The sequence below is a fragment of the Crinia signifera genome, chromosome 1, assembly GCF_055691185.1.
Source record: "Crinia signifera chromosome 1, ASM5569118v1, whole genome shotgun sequence".
Classification (NCBI taxonomy): Eukaryota; Metazoa; Chordata; class Amphibia; order Anura; family Myobatrachidae; genus Crinia; species Crinia signifera.
In genome coordinates this window covers 316,100,676-316,126,053 of record NC_139217.1, presented here as the reverse complement: position 1 = coordinate 316,126,053, position 25,378 = coordinate 316,100,676, and the positions used below count along the sequence as shown (strand labels likewise).

At 43.3% G+C, this 25,378-nt stretch overlaps 1 protein-coding gene across 1 annotated transcript in view; it reads right to left on the bottom strand.

Moving 5' to 3' along the window:
• Positions 1 to 25,378, bottom strand: part of AOPEP (aminopeptidase O (putative)) — a 384,109-nt gene that overhangs the window by 287,656 nt on the left and 71,075 nt on the right. Inside the window, exon 5 of the mRNA XM_083186692.1 lies at positions 18,345 to 18,593. Within this exon, the coding sequence (XP_083042818.1) occupies positions 18,345 to 18,593 (249 nt within the window). The remainder of the gene's footprint in view (positions 1 to 18,344; positions 18,594 to 25,378) is intronic.

Here is a 25,378-nt window from a genome sequence, read left to right as displayed (position 1 = left end):
AGGATTGCCATGTTTTAAGAACAAAAGACCCATGACTTGTTTCACCAGAAACAAAAATATCAAGGACCTGGTAGTCCACACGGACATTACTGGCTATGCAGCAAGCATCAAGCAAGCACAAAGTGGTAATACTTTCTTAACCAAAGCACCAGGATGCTATAAATGCATTCAGTGCACAACGTGTCATCATATGAGAACTGGTTCCTCCTTTTCTATCCAATCAGCACCAGGCACCTTTCGAATTCATGAAGTGGTCTCGTGTACCACTGCCTACGTAGTATATCTTCTAACCTGCCCATGTGATAAGGGATATGTGGGCAAAACCATAAGGCCCTTCAAAGAAAGGGCAGCTATGCACCGGTCTACCATCAAGGCCGCACTAATCAGTAAGACCAAAGGGAAGACATCGGAACATCCAGTGGCCAGACACTTCGCGGAGATGGATCACTCCGTAAGTGATCTTAAACACATCATTATACAACATGTACCGGCACAGCTTCGAGGGGGCGACAGGGACACCAGACTGCTCCAATCCGAGGCTAGATGGATATTCAGACTGAAAACGATCTTCCCCCACGGGATGAACGAAAGGATGCCCTGGAACATATTCTAACAACTGGAGCAATTTGAGGACTTCCATCTCTCCAGTAACCGATCCCCTATTGTCTGTCCAAGAAAGGGATATTCAAGCAGCACCTACAGGACTGTTGTGATTATGACCACATCATTAATATCTGACCTAATCCCCTATATTTAACAGTTGACTTATTTTGCTGGCACAATGTTGACACAGCTGTCGACCACTTATCCAGACAGGCTGGAGTCCATTTAGGACCATATAGATGCCGTCTGCATTTTATAAGTGACATAGTAATTACAGTCACACAATACAGTAGCGCCCATTCCAGATATATAACTTGCACTTTTTCTTTATTCAGTATTTTTGTTTTCTGTCACATACGCTTCGCTCTCATACAGGGAGCGCACTAAACTTTCGCCATATGTTTACACAGGTTGCCTTGGATACCTGCGACGAGCGTTCCCGGCGGAAGAGCCGGAAGCTGAACACTAATCACTTCCGATCATACGCCGGACGCCGCCACAGGGAACGGGCTCCCACCTCCTATTCTCTTACGGTATAAAGGTAAGAGTCTTCTCACTGCCACTTTGTTGTTTTTTCTGCACCTTGAAAACGGGGAGATTCCCCCGAAACGTCGGACACTTCTGCATGTTTTCTATTTTGCTGTGATGTGAATTAAAACACTTCAAATCTTTTTATCAAGTCTGCCAGTGCCACCATCTTTTCTACCTACCTATATATATATATATATATATATATATTCGGTACATATATTTTTATTTTTACTAAGAAATCACTTTTTTTGCAGCTTGATGCTGCTGCTGCTGCTGCGGGGGGGAGGGGGGAGGAGGGCAGCGCTGCGTGCGCTCTTGACACTGCCGGGGGAGCCGGGGGAGCTGCTGCTGCTGCCGGGTGAGTGCCCGGCGGCTGTGAGGGGGGGGCTGCACATCGGTGGTGATCGGTGCTGTACTTGACAGCACCGATCACCACCGATCCCTGTGTTACCGAGCGGCTTAGCCGCCGGTAACACAGGAAACGCTGTGAATGGCTGTTCAGATTTGAACAGCCAATCACAGCGATCGCCGACCGGGGGGGGCACCCCTGCCCCCCCTGGGCGACGAGGGGGGATGTCTGCTGTCAGGGACAGCAGACATCACCTAACTGTCACTGCGTCTCTAGACGCAGTGACAGTTAGAAGTCATGACGTACATGTACGTCAAATGTCGGGAAGTACTTCCCGACCATGACGTACATGTACGTCAAATGTCGGGAAGGGGTTAAATTGTAGGTAATAGGAGTCTTTGTGGTATACTCCTTCTCTGTACCAATATTGAAATTATGAGGTTTTGTATCCCTACCTACTGTACATGTTACAATATTAGCATGAAAAAGGCATTTTTGTTTGCCTGTGATAATTAATTTGAGGAGAATAACACAGTGATCATTTGGATCTAGGACTAAATTATGTCTGCAGTTATGTAAATAACTGGTTTTACAGTGATAGGGAAGGGACCAAAAGTAGATATACATTTAGTAGTTACAGTATACTCAATTGTTCCCTTTAAGGTTGATTTAGCTTTTCTTACATTTGTATTCAATTTTTAAAAATTCCATTCAGTGAGGTGGCAGTTTGTAGGTAGGAAATGTATGGTCACATGTATAAAGGATTCATTCTATATTATCTGTTTTTGTATAATCTATTAACGCAGACCAGTTTGAGGTATTTTATGAAGTGTCTCTTATAGACCAATGAATGATAGCGACACTTCATAAGAGACTCCCAAATCCCGAGGTCTCATCAAAAGAGCAAAATGAACAAGGCAAAGGACTGAAGCAAAGGAAAAGCCAAACATTAGAGTGATCTGAAATGAGAAAAAACACGGCCAGCATTTCACTTGCAACGAAATCAAGGAAAGATTATAATCAACAATTATTTTATTGTACTTAATTTCATCGAGATTACAAAAATGAACCCAGATGATTCAGAATTGTGTTGGGGAGGATGTTCTGTTGATAGTTATTTTTCTACACAGTTGGTGTGAGTGCCATAAACGTATCCCCTTGCGGAGAAATGTGATTCTTCATCTAGAGATTGATTTGTCTACAAAATAGATTCTTCCTCCAATAGGAGTTATATTGGCTACCTGCCACCGAAATAGACTGATCACACAAATCAGCTACGTGCCAGCTTGCAGCACACTGGATGCACCCAATAGACTCCATCAGTTATACAATTTTCAATATAACGCTTACAGATGTAGCCATGCTAATCCTTTCTGTAGTTTGCATAAATATAGCGCAGTGTGGCATGGTAAGGTGCTCTAAGGTACAAGAGGTTCCCTAGCCTGCAATACACAGCTGGCGTTTGCTCCAATGGAAACTACAGTGTTGAAACCAATAGCAGATGGATATGGCACAACAGATTAAAACTGTAAAATAGCAAGCCCCGATAAGTGGGCCATGCACTTACTGTAAAGCATTACAGTGCAAGTAACAATTTCTTATTTAATAGAGGTCACACCTGGTTCTTGCAATTTCAATAGTGATATGAGGGTGTAGAGGCTCATTGACAGCATCCCTTACAAACAAACAGTGAGCACCAGATGCAATGCTTGAAATGATGTCTTTGTGTCAGGACATAAAAAGGACTTTATGCATAAAGCTGACTAAGGGGGTATTCAATCCCAGGTCATGACTGTCGATTCGTCCCAACAGCCGTGACCGTGGCCCGCTTTTGTTTTGCTTGACCACATAATGCCAGATGGGATTCAATGTCCCGCCTGGCGATCAGCAAAAAGGGGGCGTGTCCGCATAAACGTCCGTGGATTGTCGAGACAATTCAAGGCCGTTATCGACAAAAATGGGCCAGACAGCTTTTAAAGTCGGACCCGTTCTGTTGATCTGCCTCTTCAATGCTATCGGGCAAGACAGCATTGAATAGGCGGCCACTGCTATTTCCCCCATCGGAAAAAGTGGTGGGGATTGACTACCCCCTATGTCTTTTGTCCACCCCCCAAAGAAATGGAGTTTATGACCTGCATTATCCATAAAGAATAAAGTAATTTTCAATAAAATTTTAATGGTTTTTTAAATGCTATCGTGCAGATGACCTTAAGAGAAGTCTTGAAAAGTGATAAAGTGGAGAAGGACTGAAAGTCATGTTACAGGCTGTGTTTTAAAAAAAATGCCAGGCCTTGATTGGTTGGTACTATAGGGTCTGTGTACTAAGTATTGGGGAGATAAAGCACCAACCAAATAGCTCCTAATTTTTTTTTTCTAAAACACAGACTGTATCGTATGGAAAGTCCATTTGAACAATTTCTACTCTGCAATGACCCAGATGATCCATGCAGGGGAAAAGAAGTTTTATGGTTCCCAACTCTGCATAATTCTTTATAGACATTTCATGCGACTCTTACTCGGGAGCAGTCCTGGAAATGTCCTGGAAATATAATATTGGGCTTTCTCCTCCCTATTTACACAATCCTCCCTCAGGGAATACAATTAGAGCTGAGCAAGAACACAGCAATCATAATTTATAGTTTTACCCCTGGATGCATTGTTAATTATAAGCAGAAAGGTAAAAGCTAGGAAATTATTGTGAACATTTGCCTGCTTTAATAGCAAGCTGGATGTGCACATACGGTAATGATATCGTAAAAAAAATAAAGCAGAACTAATTAGGAGATGGAAATACTTTAAGGTTGGAAATTGCTCAGACAAAATGCAAGATTTTGGCTTTTCTACTAAGATCACCAGTAAGAGATAAAGCTGTACAATCCATTGATGTTTTATGAATAAATTATAATGTTAGTTAAAAGGAAGCATTTGTATGCTGCGCAGAGAAAAGAAGAGAATAATATTGGGAAAAGTATCTTTCACGTGTATTCCAGTAAGCTACAGTACCAGTAAGTAGTTTATTCCCACAAACCTCAAGATACAGGAAAAGTCCTACGTTTATGAATAGCGGGTAATCCAGCTTCGTCTACAAGATCTCTCACTTGTACAATTTTAAAACTACAGTAGTCTCTGGCTGCAAAGAAGCAGAGTAGTGTTGGAAAGACTTCATACTACTGTATGTATATGTATAGTTGCTTCATTTTATGTACTGACAGTATACAGCATATACAGCCCCCATATGTGGTAAGGCAACATAAAGGTAAGGAAGCAGGGAAGTGTCTGACTGGTACAACTGCTAATTTATATACATTTAGGGGGTTATTTTGGTTGCTTTGGTCGCATGCAAATTCACATGTGAGCTCGATGTTTTTAACAGCAAGCACGCGCATTTCTGCGCATATGCATGCGCTGGTGCATGTGGCCATGGTGAACAGACTGTTCGCTGGGCGCACACACCCAAGACTACAGGCTTGGAGCGGCGGGCCGAGGGATTTGCCCAAACGCTGGGCATCCCCATGGAGATCGCCCAGTGACATGGGTACGGTTTGTGGGCAGCTGACATCACTGGATGTCAGCTGCCCGCCCAGTTCCTGTCGAGGGTGCACGCAAATCTAAGTGACCTGAGAGTCACTTAGATATGCGTGCACCTTCCAAATCATTTGGGGGTGGGGGGGACCGGCGAGCAGCGTCTGGGGGACTCACAAGGCTGCAAATTCGCAGCCTTGCGAGTCAACCAGAATAACCTCCTTAGTGTATTATGTCTATTCTAAAACAATTAACTATAAACTGAAATATGACTGAAATACTGAATCCAATTTATGTGCACAGAGATTGTATGTGGTGGGGTCTGGGAATATGTAGAACAAAGAAAAATGATGATCCTGGGAGGAGCAGCGCAGAAAATTATACAGCTGGCATGGTATTCACAGATACCCAACTATGGAGGAGGCTGTCATTTGGGCCAGTAATTACATTTATCATTGTTTATTAAAGCCCCTGGTGCCTCAGTGATGCACATTTCCCATTTCTTAGAAGCTTAAATTTGAACATACTGTATACAAAGATTATTTTCTTAAATGCAGTTCACCTGACAAGACAAAGCAATAAAAATAGTCCATCACTATTTTGGTCCTTACTTTAAAAATTAGGAATTATATGTGACAGTATATCATACATAATTACTTGATATTTTCATGTTTCATTTCCTTTATTAACTCCAACTGCTGTAAAATGTAGAATAAACCAATAAAATGATTCTACATTCAAAGCATACTTACAGACTTTTCTTGTTGGTGTATAGGAGGCGTGACCAACAGGAATGTGGAATAATTGGGGGCATGGTCACACAACCAGGTCATTATGGCACCACATCCCCCAATGGGTGTGAAAAGTGCAATAAAAACAAGCATTGTATATTGGCTGGGCTACAATTATGCGATTAATAAAAAATCGCATCAACGGGTTCCCCTCATTCCACCCACCTGTACTCTGTAAATAGTCATCTGAAGTGGGGAACCGGGGCTGGAGGGATGTGGGAGACAAGCCCATCTTTCAAGGAAGCTGGGAGGGCCATCCGCTTTTATGGAGCTTCCCGGCCTTTCCAGGTGGGTAATCAAGTATGATTTACTCCAAACCTCTAATGGCAGCAGTGGCGTAACTACCAAGGGTGCAAGGGGTGCAGCTGCTATGGGGCCCGAGCTTACTTAAGGGCCCGCTGCTCCCCCTGCACCGTCACACCACCAGGCCCGGCCCGACCATTACGCGGGTGATGTCTAGAGTGCCACAATGTGAAGGCTGCCGCCGGGATTAAGCTTCAGTTACCTGTCAGAGGTAGCCAGCCAGAGAAGCAGGCACAGTGGCATCATGGGGATTGTAGTTTAGATTTAACTGGTCACACTTTGCGCAGTTAATGATAAACTACAAATCCCATGAGTCCATTGAGCCCTGCTTTGATTCAGAGAGAATGCGGACACTGACATCATGCTGCATGATATGAAAACTTGCAGATCCGCGCCGGCAGTCTGTGCAGAGAGGCACCCACCGGCCAGCTACTCCCCTGCACCCTGTCACACCTGAGCAGCGGACAGCGTGGCACTTACATCCAGGACTGTGGAGGAGTTTTGGACAGGGAGACACCCACCCACGCAGCACGAGGAACGATCACGCTGCAATTATGAAATGGCAGGGAAGGAGGACCCAGGCCACCAAGAGGAGCTGGACGGGTGAGTGGAACAGGGGAGGAGAGATAGACTGGGGCGGGAGAGGGTGGAAATGTCAGGGATCAGAAATACCATGGCCGCAGCAGCATGGATGGGACTCCATCGCACAGTGTTAGAGGCCCCATCCACTGAATGCAACCTGTAGTGGACAGGTCCCACTCAGCACTGGTGTCCTGTCTGTGCTGCTGCTGTCCTGGTATTATGGCATAACTTAAAATCCTTTTTCACCCCCACCTCCCTGCCTTTTCACACCTGATATTGCATCCCCACAGTGGCAGGAGTGGTTTATGGAGACAACATAAATGCTTGTAGCATTTCCTAATCATTATATAATTATTACATTATTTTATGTCTCTCTCCCCCTCGCTGGGGGGGGGGGGGGGCTTTCAGTACTTTGCTATGGGGCCCATGAAGCTCTAGTTACGCCCCTGAATGGCAGTATGGCATTGAAACTTTGTATAACATACAAGATAAGGCGGGTAAACACAATGCGATTCTTGTTCGATTCGATCCCAATCAAATAGGGATCCAATCACACTGAGCAGTGTACACATTCGGTTTTGAATATACAGTATAGCACAGACCTGTACTGTATAGTCTTGCATGCACAGTCAATTTTTCTCTTCAATTTACAATAAACGGGAGTGTGCATCCGCATGGAATCAGAATTGAATATGGCTAAAAACCATTCAATTTGATTTTGATATGATTTTGACTATACAGTCATAATCGAAAGGAATATCTCACCGTGTGTACACAGCATACTGTACGAACGGGTTGGGCAGGGAACCATGCAGTCAGGATTAGAAACCTGTTGGGTATTTTAACCCTACCCCATCCCTCCTAGAACCTAACCCTAAACCTCCCTCATTTTAGCCGTTTCGAGCGATTTTCAGCTGAAAGTTGTCTAGTCTGTATGTCCCAGAGTTAGCAGACTAGTGATAATGCGCACTCCCGCATCATCGCTAGTGAGGTCCCTTGTCGGCTGGTTTTACCAGCATGTCTAGAGATGATGGATGGTTTTCTATCCATCATCGCTTTGTGTGTATGCAGCGGTCTTAAAGATTATCCGCTTTCAGCCCGCTGTACCGCCCCTCCCCCTGCTCCGTATCAACTCACCATACGGAGATGGAGCAAGGGGAAGAAGGCGTACTTCCAGCCACCCCTCTGCCTGCCCGCAAGTCTGGCTGCCCGCCCACTCCACCTGTCACCCATTAGTGTCAGTGGAGCTGCAGCCGCTCACCCACTCCCAAGTCCGCCTGCCCCCCTCACCCGCACGCAGTAGCTCCCGGTATCCCTGCCGCCTTTGCTGCAAAGCTTATTTAACTTAAATCATATACTGTATGTTACTTTTGTACGTACACATATACTGTTTATTAAATAAATTAAAGGTGACTTGGTATCTTTGCAATTTTCTTCGTCTCACAAAATGTACCAGCCAGCCTGGAATCCTTACAAACTGTGCAAACTCAGAACTGTCCTTTTTCTCACCTTAAGTCAGTGATTCTCAACCTCATGCTTTAAGTTTTCCAACAGGTCATGGTTTGAGGATGTCTTACTGTGGACACAGGTGGGATTTAAAGATAGCAAAATAGTATAACTTAGCTGTGCATCTCAACAGAAACACACAAAACATGACCTGTTGGTGGTACTTGAGGACTGGTGGCCTTATGTTGCTTTTATTTGAAGCTGCGCAAAATATAATATTAAATATTGCCTGGTTAATGTATGCATTCAAAAAAGATTATATGGGCTGTTTCACACAGTACGGTTCCTGCCGCACGGTGAAATCCCGTACGGCCAGGGAGCCGTGCCGCACTCAGCAGTTGTGAATGGACACTATTGTGTCCATTCACACGGGACGGCCACGGCCCGGCCGCACGGCTGCAGCCGGATCCCCCCACTGGAAGGGACGGCTGCCGGGCTGTGGCCATCCCTGCCATTATAAAATTCTGAGTGCGGCGCGGCTCCCTGACCGTACGGGATTTCACCGTGCGGCAGGAACCGTACTGTGTGAAACAGCCCTATGATTTCAAGGTTAATCTGGTCATAAACGTTTACTGAAAGGGCTGTTTCACACAGTACGGTTCCTGCCGCACGGTGAAATCCCGTACGGTCAGGGAGCCGCGCCGCACTCAGAATTTTATAATGGCAGGGATGGCCACAGCCCGGCAGCCGTCCCTTCCAGTGGGGGGATCCGGCTGCAGCCGTGCGGCCGGGCCGTGGCCGTCCCGTGTGAATGGACACAATAGTGTCCATTCACAACTGCTGAGTGCGGCACGGCTCCCTGGCCGTACGGGATTTCACCGTGCGGCAGGAACCGTACTGTGTGAAACAGCCCAAAGTGTACAAGAAGGTCAGAGAACATCAAACACACACATATATACTGTATATACACACACACATACATACATACATACATACATACATACACACATTTGCTCATTTTAATTTTTTTAATTGAAGTCATTTCTGATCTCAGCTGTATGGTCCTGAGCTTTTACTCAATGAAAGAACTCTACCTAACAGTCATAGAGGGACTCATAAAGTGGTGGTTTGTAATGCATTCCATGTGGTTGGATGTATGTGCGAACAGAAATGGCTGACCCAGGTTTACTGTAAAGTGTAACGGCTGAGAAAATAGCTAGGGTTTCTTTTTTCACCTTCATTCTCTTTATAAGACAAAAAAATAAACACATTACAACGCCAAGTTAGGTGGTTACTGCATAATGCTTTACCAACGTTTGCTTTACACCTACTGTACATCCATCAAACTTGCAAGTAATTACAATTAAGAAACAGAAATACGTGCGGGGTAAAACAAGCTGCTTTCTTTATGACAATACTTCTGTAAAGCTCAAAATGTATTCACAGACCATTTTTTACACAAAAAAGTTCCATTGTATAAATAATAGTAATATTTCATATGCAAACACCTAAAACTTGCAAAAAATTCTAAATAAAAAATGTTAAACTAAAAGAAAAACAAGATATTACAGTAGACAGCATATAAAAATCATATGTGTATTATAAGGGGAAGCGGTCATCTGTCAGATCAGACTTAGGTCGACTGGCCCCAATGTCGACAGGGTTAAAGGCCGACATGGGTCAAGGTCAACATGACTTAAGGTCGACATGGGCCAAGGTCGACATGGGCCAAGGTCGACATGGGTTTAAGTCGACAGTCATTAGGTCGACATGAGTTTTTCACTGTTTTTTGAGCCGACATGTGCCGACAGGCGGTATTTCATGCCCTACCATCCACTAGGGCAGGCATTCCCAATCACGGTCCTCAAGGCACACCAACAGTGCAGGTTTTAGTGATATCCAGGCTTCAGCACAGATGGTTTCAGAATCCCTCAGATACTAATTAAGTCACCTGTGCTCAAGCCTGGATATCTACAAAACCTGCACTATTGGTGTGCCTTGAGGACCGTGGTTGGGAAAGCCTGCACTAGGGCGTGGTGGGAGAATAAAATAGTGTGCCCGAAGCATCGCGAGCGAAGCGAGGGGCTGCGGTTCAACTCCAACTGTGTCCATGTCGACATGTGGGTCAAAAAACTGTGAAAACCTCATGTCGACCTAAAACCATGTCGACATTGACCCATGTCGACCTTTAACCCTGTCGACCTTGGGGCCAGTCGACCTTCCGGGGTCGACCTAATGACTGTAGACCTAAGTCTGTTCTGACAGATGTACCGCTTCCATTATAAGATACTGGGACTGAAAGGGAAATGTAATTTGACAAAAGTGTTGTATATACTGTAGCAGTAGTGGGCAACCTGATATCTTTCTGCAACCTCAAGTGTCCCGTGAGCCTCTGCATTAGTAATATAGTGAAGCACAATATGGCATTGCTAGAGTAGTAGCATAAAATATTGATGCTGCACAAGCTACGTGGCTAGACAGGTTGGTGATAAGACATCACTGTACCATCATGAACATGCTACACAATCTACTAAAATTTACTATGATCACTTTTAACTAACTCAATGAAGAAATATAGCCGGTATGTGATTGGTTGGGAAATGAAAGAAACCTCTCCTGATTGGCTACATATCTGTTAACTAAACTGGGCTCGCAGAAACATAATTTGCTTGGTATCGATGGCTCGTTGTGAGTGGCTAACGTGGATTTTTTTCTTTCCCATATAGATTATCATTTTTGCAGCAGACTACATACAGTACATCTAAATAATAAAGAAGATTTTAGGCAAGTATTTCTAACCCCTAATTACAGGGGCAATTACAATTACATTTATAGTTTTCAGCGATATCTGGACTAAACCTCATGTGGTCCAGTAACAAATAATTCACCAAACATATGCATTTCAACTTCAAAACCCCGAATAATAAAACTTGCATCATAGATCCGAAAACCACATCCAATGATCTGAAAGTACTAATTTAAAACAATGTTGAAATTCTAAAGAATAATTATTCCAAGCCTACCCATGGGTAAGCTTAATGAATGACCCTGATTGGAACTTGTAGTTTGAAATGGTTGGATATTGATAAGTAACATACACAACTTTACAGAAAATGAAAAACAAATCTTATGGTCAATGTATGGAAACTATTTATTTTTTTCACATATTAGAATCCAGTCATTCAATACCACAATACATTCAAGCATTACCTAATTTAGGCCCTTATTCTGGTTGGTGCGGCCAGAGCCGCACACGGGGCTCCGGCCGCACAAACCAATCCCCGCCCACCCTACGGATCGCCACGGCCGTCCGTACACGGACGGCTGGCGATCCGCATTAAAATGGTGGAGGCTACGCCTCCACCATGGTGGGAGCTGCCCCCTGCATTCGATGGTCGTCGACCATCGAAGGCAGGTCCGCACGCCGCGGCAGCTCCCGCAAGCTAAGACCACACGGACAATCGTCCGTGTGGTAGCTTGTATGGGGGCTGAAAGCTGACATCCGGCGACGTCAGCTTTCCGCCCCCATGAGTGGCGTCATGCCCTCATTACCATGCATACGCCCCGCGTTTGCATGGGAACGCCCATGAAACGCGGGGCGTACACATAGGGAAATGAGGGCATGATGCCTCTCACGCCCCTATCCGCCCCCTTTGCGGCGGACGAAATCCGTCTGCGGCGAAGGGGGCTGCACATGCGCAGATTCACCTCTGCGCATGTGCAGACCAAAAACATCGGCGGTACGGCCGCACGCGGGCCGTACCGTTCCGATCTGAATAAGGGCCTTAGTAATACTTCAATCGGAGTACCTACTGTAATTACTCGACGATCCATGTTTTTCAGTTAATTTGCAGGCATTCTTGCCCAGTTTATTCAGCTTTCGCTGATGCATTTGCAACAAGAAAAAAAACAACTGAAACTGCATTGGTGAATAATTTTTTTTTAAACAGGCCAAACTAATACAAAGGGATCAAAAAATGTGTCAAATTGAATACACGTATTTGAATATATATATATATATATATATATATATATATCTGTTCTGTCATCAGACATCAAGATGCATTATTCTCATGTAGATAACTTTCTGAGTATCTACTGTATGTGCATATAGTATAAATACACAAATATATATTTATTACTTATGAGAGAGCTCCACTCGATTGCATACAAAAAAGGTTTTTATTACTTTGCAGTTATGCCTTACAATTACACATTTGATACACAACTAATTAATAAAAATAAAATTTTCTGACGAAACCGCTGCAATAGCCCTTAGCGGAGAAACAATGCACAGAACGAAGACGGACAGCTCGCTCCCTGCCCGATATACCAACTACGGCGCGTCACTAAAATGCAAAAACATTGGCATAGCGTGCAAATCTGTGTCAAGCCCATAGACACCTGAACTTGATACAAATAAGAAAAATTCAGTTTAAATGTTGTTACATTGTAGCTGTAAATATCATAATACTACTCTAGGTGACTACAATTATATGGAAACTTTACGGGCAACAGTAAATTGCTGTACTCACGCTAGTGTTTTATACAAATCTGCAGACAGGACACAAGGTAATAAAAGAGGGACAGGATTAGAGGAGGACAAAATAGACTATCGTCTATACATGAGGTAGTTAAGGGGTTGTGGGTCATACAACTGAAATTAGTTTTCACTGAACTAAACACCGGAAACTGTGAGCAAATTGCAGCTGCTAAGGCTGCTAGTTACATAGAGATGATCAAAAGCCTAATTGGCAAGATGTCCATTGTTAACTAAGGATTTTTGTGACATTTACAGAATTAAAACATTTACTGGTCAGAATTGAGGACATGATGTGGAATAAACAAACAGTGCTCCTGCCATTTTTTTCTTTAATCAAGAAAACAGATTTTCCAGCTGACATCCCTGATTGCAAGCATATGGGAACGTGGTTATATAGCAAACAACTAGGATTAAGTGAAATTTGAGCATATGGAGTTTGAGAAAGCTTACTACTGTTCTTTTTTGGATACAGAGGGGCCATTGGCTTAACCTTACTATGGCCAAGAGTAAGGACATTGTTGTTAAACTCAGTTACAGATGGATGAATTGGAACATGTGCTGATAGAATGGTCTCTCCAAATCTACATAATGGCAGTAGTCAAAATCGGAAGGCATGAGTTTCAGAATGAGCCACATGCACATTACATATTCTGCTAAAAGAGACCTTTTATTTCCTAGATTCTCTGTTCATCAACCACCATATGAGATTATTATTATTATTATTATTATTATTATATTCATTTATTTATATTGGCGCCATAAGGGTACTGGCCTTTAGGCGATGTGAAGCAGCCATTTTATTCAAACTACATAGGATTGCACTGGGCAGAATAAAGAATGGAAGTAACCGACGGCACATGGGAGAGATCCGATACTCTGTGAATTCCTTGTAAGTACAGAACAAGCATGCATTTTACTGCTACGCTGAGCACAAGATGAGGCAGCCAAGTTGGGAGCCGTAAATTAGCCACTATGGGGTAAATTTACTAAGCTGGGAGTTCTATTGAATATAGGATGTTACCCATAGCAACCAATCAGATTCTACTTCTTATTTATTTATTTAGCACCTTCTAGAAGATAATACATAGAATCTGCAGTATCAATAGAACTCCCATCTTAGTAAATGCATCCCTATGTGCAAATAAGTATTGCATGGGAAATCGGAGATACAAGGGTAAAATTAACATCTAACAGGAAACCCCTTGCCTGCTTAATTCCATGGTGCTCTTGAATCTTGAAGTACAAGATGAAGCAGCTCTACATAGGTTTAATGGGCAGGATAATCAATCTATAGCATTAAAATACAGTGGGAAGTTGAAGGATCAATAATGCGGCAGTAAATGGCTAGGTGGCAGTCTTGGCCCAAAGTGAGCTAAAATGGCAGACCGAACAGTGGCACCAAGTATGACACTAGACCATGTACAAATGGCATTGCCATTCTCCTTGGTACATTCAGCAGTATTCTGGATACCTTGTGGTTACTCCTTCAGCCCGTTCAGCTGCAAATTTGGTTTGGTGGCAGTGGGGTTACACAAAGGATTGTGGGGCTGAGGAACGGAGATCTGTGAGCATGAAACCATCCCTGGCCCCCACTGGTCGCTCTCAACAGTTTATTTTTAACAAAATGCACAGTGAATGAACAGAAGATAGCTCAAAACCAAATCAATAAATGGGGCCAAATGTAATAGGGTGTGAGAATCAAAAATTTAGATATATTTCCTGTATTTTTTAAAGCAGAACTCATTTACATGGCAAAATCAACCTTTTTTTAGTGTAAATGATTGCCGCTTTAAAAAGGGGAAAAATCTCCCAAAAACTAACTTTCTGATTCTCATACCCTATTACATTGGACCCCAGGTGTGACCAACCTTTACCTTTAGAACAGCATCACATCTTTTAGGTACACTTGCACAAAGTCAGGGAGTTTGTAGGATTACAGTTAGGTGCATCATTAACGAATCATAACTAATGGTGTGCACACATGTTAGATGTGCCTTAAGATCCTATCCACGATCTGATCAGATAAGATCGTGGATAGGATCTTAAGGCACATCCGATTTGCATCCTATCTTGACTATATAGTGCAGATCTGCACTATATAGACAAGGCAGCCAAGACTTTCGGGCTTCCGATACGTGAACGCGCATCGGGATCGGATCGGGATCGCAAGGGTTAAAACCCTTGCGATCTGCATCCAATGCCGATCCGATGTTGACTATATCGTCAACATCGGAAAGGAAATTGGACCGTGTGTACACAGCATCACACGTGATAATGATCCTCATTTTCATATGTAGGTTGCCATTTAACTGAAACAGAAACAGCTGTGTAGGAGGCTTAAAACTAGGCGAGGAACAGCCAAAGCTCTGCTGCAAAGGTGAGGTTGAGGAAGACAGTGTAATGCTACACGTCATACACCATGGCAAGACAGAGCACAGCAACAAGACACAGGTGGCGGGATGTAATGGAGGTAAAGGATGCCGGCCAAACTCAGACATTGTTTTAAAGCAGCAGTTATTTATAATGCATGTTTTTGACTTGTGAATGATTGGTTTGGCTGGCATCCCACCCCTCCAGTGAACTTTGAAGCTATTACATTCTGCCCAAGGCTAGTTATACTGCATTAGCAAGGTCTCAGGCAAATATTTCAAAGCTCAGTCAGTGTAGACTCGCGCTGCAAGGTCTTCTTACATGGTGAGCTATACGTGGGTTTTTACTGTATCGGTAATGCCACCAATCAAATCATACTCAAAACTGATAACAGAAATAAGACACATATGGGGGGGGGGGGGGGTATTCAATTTCATGCTGGAATTTACATTCGACCAATTCAATTAAAGTGCAGATTTTCGACTGTTGTCAAATCCGGCACAATCTAAAACTACGTGGATCAGCAAATTGCTCGCCGATACTCATATTGTTTTTTGAAATTGAGGTCGTTTTCAGCTGATATTGTGGTGGTGTCTGGAGAAAGGCCGCCCAAATCGAGGTCGAAACGTCGACACATGACCTGAGAATGTCACTGTGATCCACATAAGAAATTAAAACTCTTCAAATTTGAAGAAGTCCTGGTGAGTGCGTTCCTCTCTACTCGCTGTTTATATGTTTGGCCAAATAGGCCATTGGATGGACACCCCAGGTGTTTGATTACCATACAGAGGAGTGTACAGCCCCTTTAACTGGAATATATATATATATATATATATTTATATATATATATATATATATATATATATATATATATATATATATGTAGCTTGTTGTGGTCTGGCACTAAGCTCATCAATGTCATCTGCTCAGGTGGCCTCCGTGAAGAAGTAAGTAGAGGGTAGGAACAGCAGTGGCATTCCAGAGGCTGTTCGATTTGTAGACAATTTTTTATGCAAATGATGTGATAATCTCTAAGACCGACGCTTCGGTAAAAATTGTCTACAAATTGAACAGCCTTTGGAGTGCCACTGCTTTTCCCCTATTCTCTCTCTCTCTCTCTCTCTCTGTATATATATATATATATATATATATATATTTATATATATATATATATATATATATATATATATATATATATAGCAGGCGTGGGGTCTGGCACTCCAAAAACAAGATAACTGCAGCCGGTGCCTTCACAGTCTTGTAGAGATGAATATAGGTGAGGTAGGTGAGGCACTCACGGTGTAATAAAATAAGCAGTAGACAGGAGTTGTATGATCAACGTTTCAATTTCATTATCGAAATATATGTATCCTGATGAAAATTTCGATAATGAAATTGAAACGTTGATCATACAACTCCTGTCTACTGCTTATTTTATTACGCCGTGAGTGCCGCACCTACCTCACCTATATATATATATATATATATATATATACACACACACACACACACACATACACACTAGGATAAGGGCAGAGATTAATTCAGAAACTGAAATATACATCTTACACCCAGTTCTGACTGCCTCTGACATTTTAAGTACTTTTCAACTTAATTTAAAACACATGGCTAAATGCTCAAAATCTTAGGCTGAGGAGACAGACCTAACTAATTGTTTTGGGATTGCCAACATGTCCACCAGTTCTGGAATAACCTAAGTACTTCTGGTCATATTACATTAGGCATATCATTCACTGGCATGATGCAATGAATGAATGAACAGTGGTGGCAGTGAGTCAAAAAGCCATTAGCCAACAATGGATTTATAAGGCCAAAGCTAAAAATGGCTAACACTAGACTCCTCTTTTTTGTTTAACAGGGGTTGGCTTGAAACCACATACAACAAAAAACTATTAATGCCTGCATTACTCTAGTGGTTTGGAGAAATACGTTCAAACTTTTCTGCACCCTAAATAAACATGCTATTACATATGATTTAAAAACACCTCATGATATCAATTACTGGAAAACCAAATACCAAATACATTGTCCTTTCACTTATACCCATGTGTGATAATCACACTACATTACTCATACACTAATTATAAGCGCACTGTTGGATTCCGTGGATGGATCAACATGTGGGCCCTGGCCGAGCAAGTTGATTGCTTGCGGGTTAAAGATGTTTATTGTTTCTTGTTTTATATTAGTTATCTGTGCTTTCGTTTAAGGTGCCCATACACGGAGCAATGTGCTCCGCACTTTTTGTACTAGATTGCATTGTATCTAGTACAAAAAGCATACAATGTACTACAGCAGCAGGCTTTTTGTACTAGATACAATGTAAACTAGTAAAGAAAAGTATGAGGGCTGCACAGACTTTCTGTGCAGTGCGATGTGATGTACCCTGGAGCGCGCGTTTCATCGCAACGAAAAACGCACAGCGTATGGGCACTTTTAGTGTAAGCTCATGCTATGCTCTCTTTTTCCTTCTATTCTTTTTACTAATTGTGTTTAATAAACAAAGAGTCTATTACAGTATATTTAGTTACGACATTATGTAGAAACTTTGTATTTAAACATTTGGCTCTTCTTCAATACTTTCAATATTTAATTTTGCTTGGTTATAGATATTGCATAGGCATATATATATATATATATATATATATAATAGCTGTGTGCGGTCCGGCACTCTCCCCTCTCCAATCACGGGACCTCGGTGCCCTCCAAACAGGCAATGCAGGTAAACAATAAGAGGCGGCACTCCAAGGATTTGTAAATCAAATTTTTAGTGATGGAAGACACCAACGTTTCGGGGCTCTGGCGCCCCTTTGTCAAGGTGAATACATACAGTGAGCTCACTGTATGTATTCACCTTGACAAAGGGGCGCCAGAGCCCCGAAACGTTGGTGTCTTCCATCACTAAAAATTTGATTTACAAATCCTTGGAGTGCCGCCTCTTATTGTTTACCTATATATATATATATATATATATTAATAATTCCACTGAGTGAAGTAGTAATTTATAGATGCCAGGTGACTACTATGTGGTGTTTTTCTGCTAGTGCATTTTTATTCAGACTTATCTGAATATTTAAGAAATGGGTTGACTGGTTAGCATTCCAAAAAACAAAAGGAAAAAACAATGATGTTTGAAAATGGAGGGTTAATGGTAACGTAACAGAAACAAGATTGACATGTTATATTGACAACTGAATAATGTTTTCAGATACATTATATTGCTATACATTGCAGCACTGTTAAAATTACAAAAAATCTTAAATACAGTAGATATCAGACCTACCTTGCCATCCCTAGACTGGAGAAGTCAGATGGAACTATCAGTATATCCAGCCTTGAGAATGGGTGGGTGCCCAGGACTGAATAAGCAGCCTCGAGGCACTGAGGTAGCAGGGGAGAAAGCGACACTTTACATTGGCTTAGAAGAACATCTGGAGCAAATACACGGTGAGGTATACAAGTCTGCACGTGGGCCTCAGGATTGTTGTAGCGACATGGGTACTCCAAATGTGTGCAAGCCTGTCCTGAGAATCTGTTAGACAAGAAGATGGTAATATACAGAATTATCTATGTGTGTATATACATTGATATTATTATTATTCACCACATACTGCAAACATTTGGTAATTATGTCATTTTATTTTATTCAACCGTGATGTCCTGATATTATTCCTATAAAACTAAGTTATGTAAACACCAGCTGGCAAATAAAGCTTTGTATTGCCTTATATCATTGTCATCATTAGAGACAGGATTATATGCATTTGCATATGCATTTAAATATTTTGCCCATTCTCACTGGTTATTGCATATTTTACCTAAAATCTAGTATCGGTGCATATTTTAGGCCCCGGCCTCTTACCACCCGCAAGTTGCTCTGCCCTGCTGCTGCTGGCCAGGTAGTGGTAGACAGGGGCGGATCCAGGATAAAATGACAGGGGGGGCACCATGATAAAAGAGGGTTTAGGTGGGGGAGGGCCAGTGTTAGTGGTGCCAGTGTACATGCTAAGAGAGCGGCAGAGAGAGGGTGGGAATGGGATTAAAAATAGGCCCTGGCATTTAAAGTACGCAGGCCCACCATGGCAACAAAAGTGAAGGATGTAGTTGTGCGCGCGCTCTGGAAAAGGGGGTGTGGCCACTCAACAGGGGGCATGTCCTTGAGTGTAGTGTACAACACCATATACAACTTCTACACATTATGCAACAAAATACTAGACCCCATTATACTTGCCCCTTACACATGATGCCAAATGGAATGAACCAAAATTCACATAATGCCACACGGATTGTGTCAAAAATCACATAATGCCACACGGATTGAGCCCAAATTTACATAATAACACACGGATTGAGCCAAAATTCACATAATCCCAAATGGATTGAGCCAAAATTCACATAATGCCAAATGGATTGTGTCAAAATTCACATAATGCCACATGGATTGTGTCAAAATTCACATAATGCCACACGGATTGAGCCAAAATTCACATAATGCCAAATGGATTGTGTCAAAATTCACATAATGCCACATGGATTGTGTCAAAATTCACATAATGCCACATGGATTGTGTCAAAATTCACATAATGCCACACGGATTGAGCCAAAATTCACATAATGCCAAATGGATTGAGCCAAAATTCACATAATGCCAAATGGATTGTGTCAAAATTCACATAATGCCACATGGATTGTGTCAAAATTCACATAATGCCAAATGGATTGAGCCAAAATTCACATAATGCCTTGACGGATTGAGCCAAATTCATAAAATGCCATATGGATTGAGCCAAAATTCACATAATGCCACACTGATTGAGCCAAATTCATAAGATGCCATATGGATTGAGCCAAAATTCACATAATGCCACACAGATTGAGCCAAATTCATAAAATGCCATATGGATTGAGCCAAAATTCACATAATGCCACACGGATTGAGCCAAATTCATAAGATGCCATATGGATTGAGCCAAAATTCACATAATGCCACATGGATTGAGCCAAAATTCACATAATGCCACACAGATTGAGCCAAAATTCACATAATGCCACACGGATTGAGACACAATTCACATAATGCCACACGGATTGAGACACAATTCACATAATGCCACACAGATTAAGACAAAATTCACAATAAACTTCATAAACAGGGACATTGTCCACCAAAGGCGCGCATTAAACATTTACACCATAATGTCCATTGCACGTTAAGTTACACGGCATGATGTCCATTATGTATTATGCCAAACACCATAATGCCTATTAAAAATTATGCTACATACAGTAAGTGCAACTTATCTACATGCTCATTGCCAAGGGTTCCATGCTCATTGCCAGAGGTTCCATGCTCGTTGCCATGTGGGATTACATGCTCATTGCCAACGGGGAATACATGCTCGTGGTAAATGGGGGACAGCCGCCGCCAGGCAGAAGTGATAGCCACTGACAGTGGCAGAGCCTGGCTGTATTCCGAGCACTGCAGGTCCCAGCTATTTGAAATAATACCCATTTCACACCAGAAAATGCATTCCCAGGTTGGCCCCTTTTACACCAGCCTAGTCCCTGCATTTTCTGGTGTGAGGGGGAGAGAAAACCACCCCTCCCCCCTTTAACCAGTTATCTCATTTAACCGGCTATATCTTCGGAACTAACTGACCCATTTACATGAGACAAGTATCATATTGAAGAACTTTTGAGTGGGCCTTGAATGATTTGGGTCCAGTAAAACTGGAACGTTTGGTTCCAGAGTAATCTGCCCTCAAAGAACAGGAACAGCCATGAAATTACATTTCAAAAATAAAAAAATCGATTTACATGCTATATCTCTGGAACTGATTGACCGATATGGACCATCCTGGTATCATATTGAAGGCCCAGCGATTTGGAATTGAATAACATCAATCACAAGCTCCTGTGATGCCAGGGGGCGAACTGGCAGCTGTCGGAACCGGGTGGGGGTCGGAATTGACGGGTCCCATATTATCCTATGGGGAAAAAATGTTACAGCTTTGCCAGGCGATATCTCCGGTTCCCGGGGGGCTAGAGACATGGGGCTGGGCTCGTTGGAAAGCTCTGGTCCTCATCTACAAAATTAATGACAGGGGGGCACGTGCCCGGGTGCCCCCCCCTGAATCCGCCACTGGTGGTAGAGTGTGCAGGCTGGGGCAATATGTGCGCAGTGTGGGGAACCTTGGATATAAGCTATGTCTGACACTGCTCTAGGCTGCCAATCCATGTTGATAAAAGTCAGTCGGGGCGGATGCCATTACGAAGCTCCTGAACCTTTGCCTGCCCCTGGACTGGGACTTTACACCAAGAGAAAGGCTTCTGTAGCAGAGGAGGTGGGCGGAAGAGTTGTGACATCACGCGGCGCGGAGGAAATGCCATGTCACAGTGAGTATGCGGCGCAGGGAGGAATCCTTCCACTGCACGCCCTCACACGCTATGCTGACATTTGATCCATCGGCGCTGGAGATGTGGGTCCGTGTAGTTGATGCAAGAAGAGCTTTGGACGCTGCAGTCTGCTGTAGCAGCCAGGAAAAAAAAAATCCTGTTTACAGCACTAGACATCTGCAGATGCTGTGGGCCTATTTTTGAGGGTTATTTGCAACTAATTGTATGCTGATTTTTAAATAAATAAGTGAAAAATTACTTTTTTTATTACTTAATGTAGCATATTTTAACACTTTTTATGCATATTTTAAGTATTTTTCATGCATATTTTAAGTATTGGTACTTGTTTCCTAGCACGGCCACAATCGCGGGCATCGGGTGTAATTTTTAGTGGTCTGCGACGCGACGCCCCCGATTTCCCATTGAAATGCATTGAAAAAAGTCAAAATCGGTCGGTCACATCGCAGGCGGCTATAAAAGGCTTAAATGGTCCAGACGCGATGCCCCCGATTTCCCATAGGGAACAATGTTAAATGCCTCAATTTACCCAAATCATCATAGGGAACAATGGTAAATGGGCAAGAAACCCCCCAAAACACCCCTGAACAGTGAAATGGCCCCTCAAAATTAGTTAACGCCACCCCACGATCAACGTGAACCCGAAGCGTGGCGAGCGCAGTGAGCCCACGAGGGGCGGTGGTACGCGTCCTCTGACCTTTTCATACCTCCACTATCCACGTCGGCGTGGAGTTGAGAATAGAATAGTGTGGCGAGCGCAGCGAGCCACCGAGCCCAAAGCGTGGCGAGCCCCGCGAGGGGACGCGGATACCTTCACAGGTAAACACGTCCCTTCGCGGGCTTCACAGGTATCCGCATCCGCTCGCCACACTTCGGGCTCGGTGGCTCGCTGCACTCGCCACACTATTCTATTCTCAACTCCACGCCGACGTGGATAGTGGGGGTATGAAAAGGTCGGAGGACGCGTACCGCCGCCGCTCGCCACGCTTCGGGTTCACATTGATCGTGGGGTGGCGTAAACTAATTTTGGGGGGCCATTTCACTGTTATGGGGTGTTTTTGGGGGGTTCTGGACCATTTACCATTGTTCCCTATGATGATTTGGGTAAATTGAGGCATTTAACATTGTGCCCCCGATTTTTACTAACGATGCCCACGATCATGATCGGTGTGGCCGTGCTAGGAAACAAGTACCTAAGTATTTTTCAAGCTTTTTATGTTGCATATAATCCTGTCTCTAGTCATCATCATAGAGTTTCAGTGGCATATTTACTGAAGCTTCTAAAAATGGACAGAGGTGATGTTGCCCATAGCAACCAAATGATGTCTATCATGTCTCTATTGCATCCTAGAAATTGAAAGGCAGAATCTGAGTGGTTGCTATGGACAACAACACCTCTTTTAATTTTTAGAAGCTTAAGTAAATTTGCCCATCAGCTTCCATGATATATCATCTTATCGGATGGCACTGCGATGTAGAAATGAGAACAGATAAAAACGCATGGTGGTACTTATGTATTATCACCGCACCCGATTTTTCCATCGCGTTGATCGCATCGCATGCGACCAAATCGCGCATGCGATGGATGCGAATTTTCCATAGGAATCAATGTTAAATGGTTCCAAATGTTCCCTGACACCCCATTTCACATTAAGGTCAATGTTAAATGCCCCCCAGGCCCCCCCATTAGGTGTATGCCCCTCATTGTTAACGCCACCCCACCATCAACGCCAACCCGAAGCGCGTCGAGCAGCTGCGGTACGCGTCCTCCGACCTTTTGATACCCCCACTATCCACGTCGGCGTGGAGTTGATTTGATATAGTGTGGCGAGCGCAGCGAGCCACCAAGCCCGAAGCGTGGCGAGCGGATGCGGATTACTTAACATGTATTTCACGTGCGCTCGCCACGCCTGGGCTCGTATTCCTCATCCGCTCGCCACGCTTCGGGCTCGCCACACTATATAAAATCAACTCCACACCGACGTGGATAGTGGGGTTATGAAAAGGTCAGAGGACGCGTACCGCCGCCCCTCGCCACATTTCGGGTTGGCATTGATGGTGGGGTGGCGTTAACAATGCGGGGGCATTAGGGCTAATACACCTAATGGCGGGGCACTGGGGCGCATTTACCATTGCCCCTGAAGTGAAATCGGGTGTCAGGGACCATTTTTAACCATTTAACATTGATTCCTATAGGGAAATCGCGTCGATTGCATCGCATGCGTGATTTGGTCGCACGTGATGCGATCGACGCGATTTTACTGCAAAATCGCATCAATCGCATGTGATTGTATGCCTAACACTTAAGGCATACAATCAATGCAACTGGGCGCCGTGATAATACATAAGTACCCTCATGGTAACAGAATGGTAATAACTTGCTTGTATACTGTAGCTTAGCTGTGTCAAATGTGAAGAACAGACTGTTCCCTTATGTTGAACAAGTAAAATTCCTTTTTATAAGTAACCGAGATATTGGTTTGGGCGTTCAAAAAGAAAGAAAAAATGTAGCCTGCATTGTGTCTACTGCATTAGTAAGGACTCTAAAATAGAGCAATTTACCTTTCATATCATTCTTACCAACTGACTAGTAAGTGTCCAGGGACTAGAGTCTGTGAAAGTTTTTTTTGGCAACCTAGGAAAAAGTTCACATTTAAAAAAAAAAAAAAAAAAAAAACTTCAGCTTACTGCTCCCACCATACACATACCACAACTTGAGAACCTCAGGTGAAAGTGTGGTGGTGGCATCTTAAAAGTTCAACACCAGCTATTTGCATTCAATTTAACGAGAATGCTTCTCTCATCCCTACTTTTGTAGTCATCCCTACTTTTGTTACAGTCAAACTCAGCTGTGCCCTTTAGGATTCTGGAGCCCCTAGGCAGCTGGCCCAAGCTGCCTAATGACAGAGCCAGCCCTGCCAGGGACTCTGCTGTGCAGAGCCGGCCTTAGGCATAGGCAAACTAGGCAATTGCCTAGGGCATTTGGAATGCCTATGGGCACCAACAGCTTCTGCTGATTAAAATGATATGCAGCATGCCTATATTCTATGTGTTAGTGAGGCTGTATCTGCATATGAAATAGTGTATTCATGGAAATCACTGTAACATAGCATTCCGTATGCAGATACAGCCACAGTCGCACACCGAATATAGGCATGCCGCATATCATTTTAATCATTGGAAGCTCCTTGAGTGTCCTGGTCACATAACAATGCAAATAAGATGAATTTTCTGCAAAAAACGCGCCCAGGAGCTACATGGCCTATTCAGTCAAGATGTATGAGGAAACATCGGTATCCAAGCAGAGGCAGAGGTCACAGTGTTAGCGGCTGTGCGAGTGCTGTCTGCGGGTGGGTTGGTTGTGCAATAATGTTCGGCATATGTGTAAGGGTCATCATGTGTGTCATGTATAAATGCATTAATAATGTGCAACATATGTGTAACATGCATTATGTGTGTCATGTGTATAAGGGCATTAATAATGTGCAACATATGTGTAATGGGCATTATGTGTGTCATGTGTATAAGGGCCTTTACTAATGTGCAACATATTTGTAAGGGGCATTATGTGTGTCATTATGTGTATGAAGGGCATTAATAAAGGTTGGCATAATGTGTAAGGGGCATTATGGTTATAAGGACATTAATAATGTGTGTCATGTGTAAGGGGCATTACTGTGTGGTATTATCAGGGGTGCCAAGAGAAAGGGGTAGGGGGTACAAATTACCCAGGCCAAAGTTTGATGGAAGGGCCCAGTGGGGGCCCCGAGCCCCCTCCCCTTAAGTGACAGCAGCAGCTGCAGCTCTTCTCCTCTGCCCAACACACACTGTTTTGTGCTGGGTTGCAGTGTGGCCATGGAGGTGCTTAAAATACAATATTTTCTCAGGGTATAATGTGAATA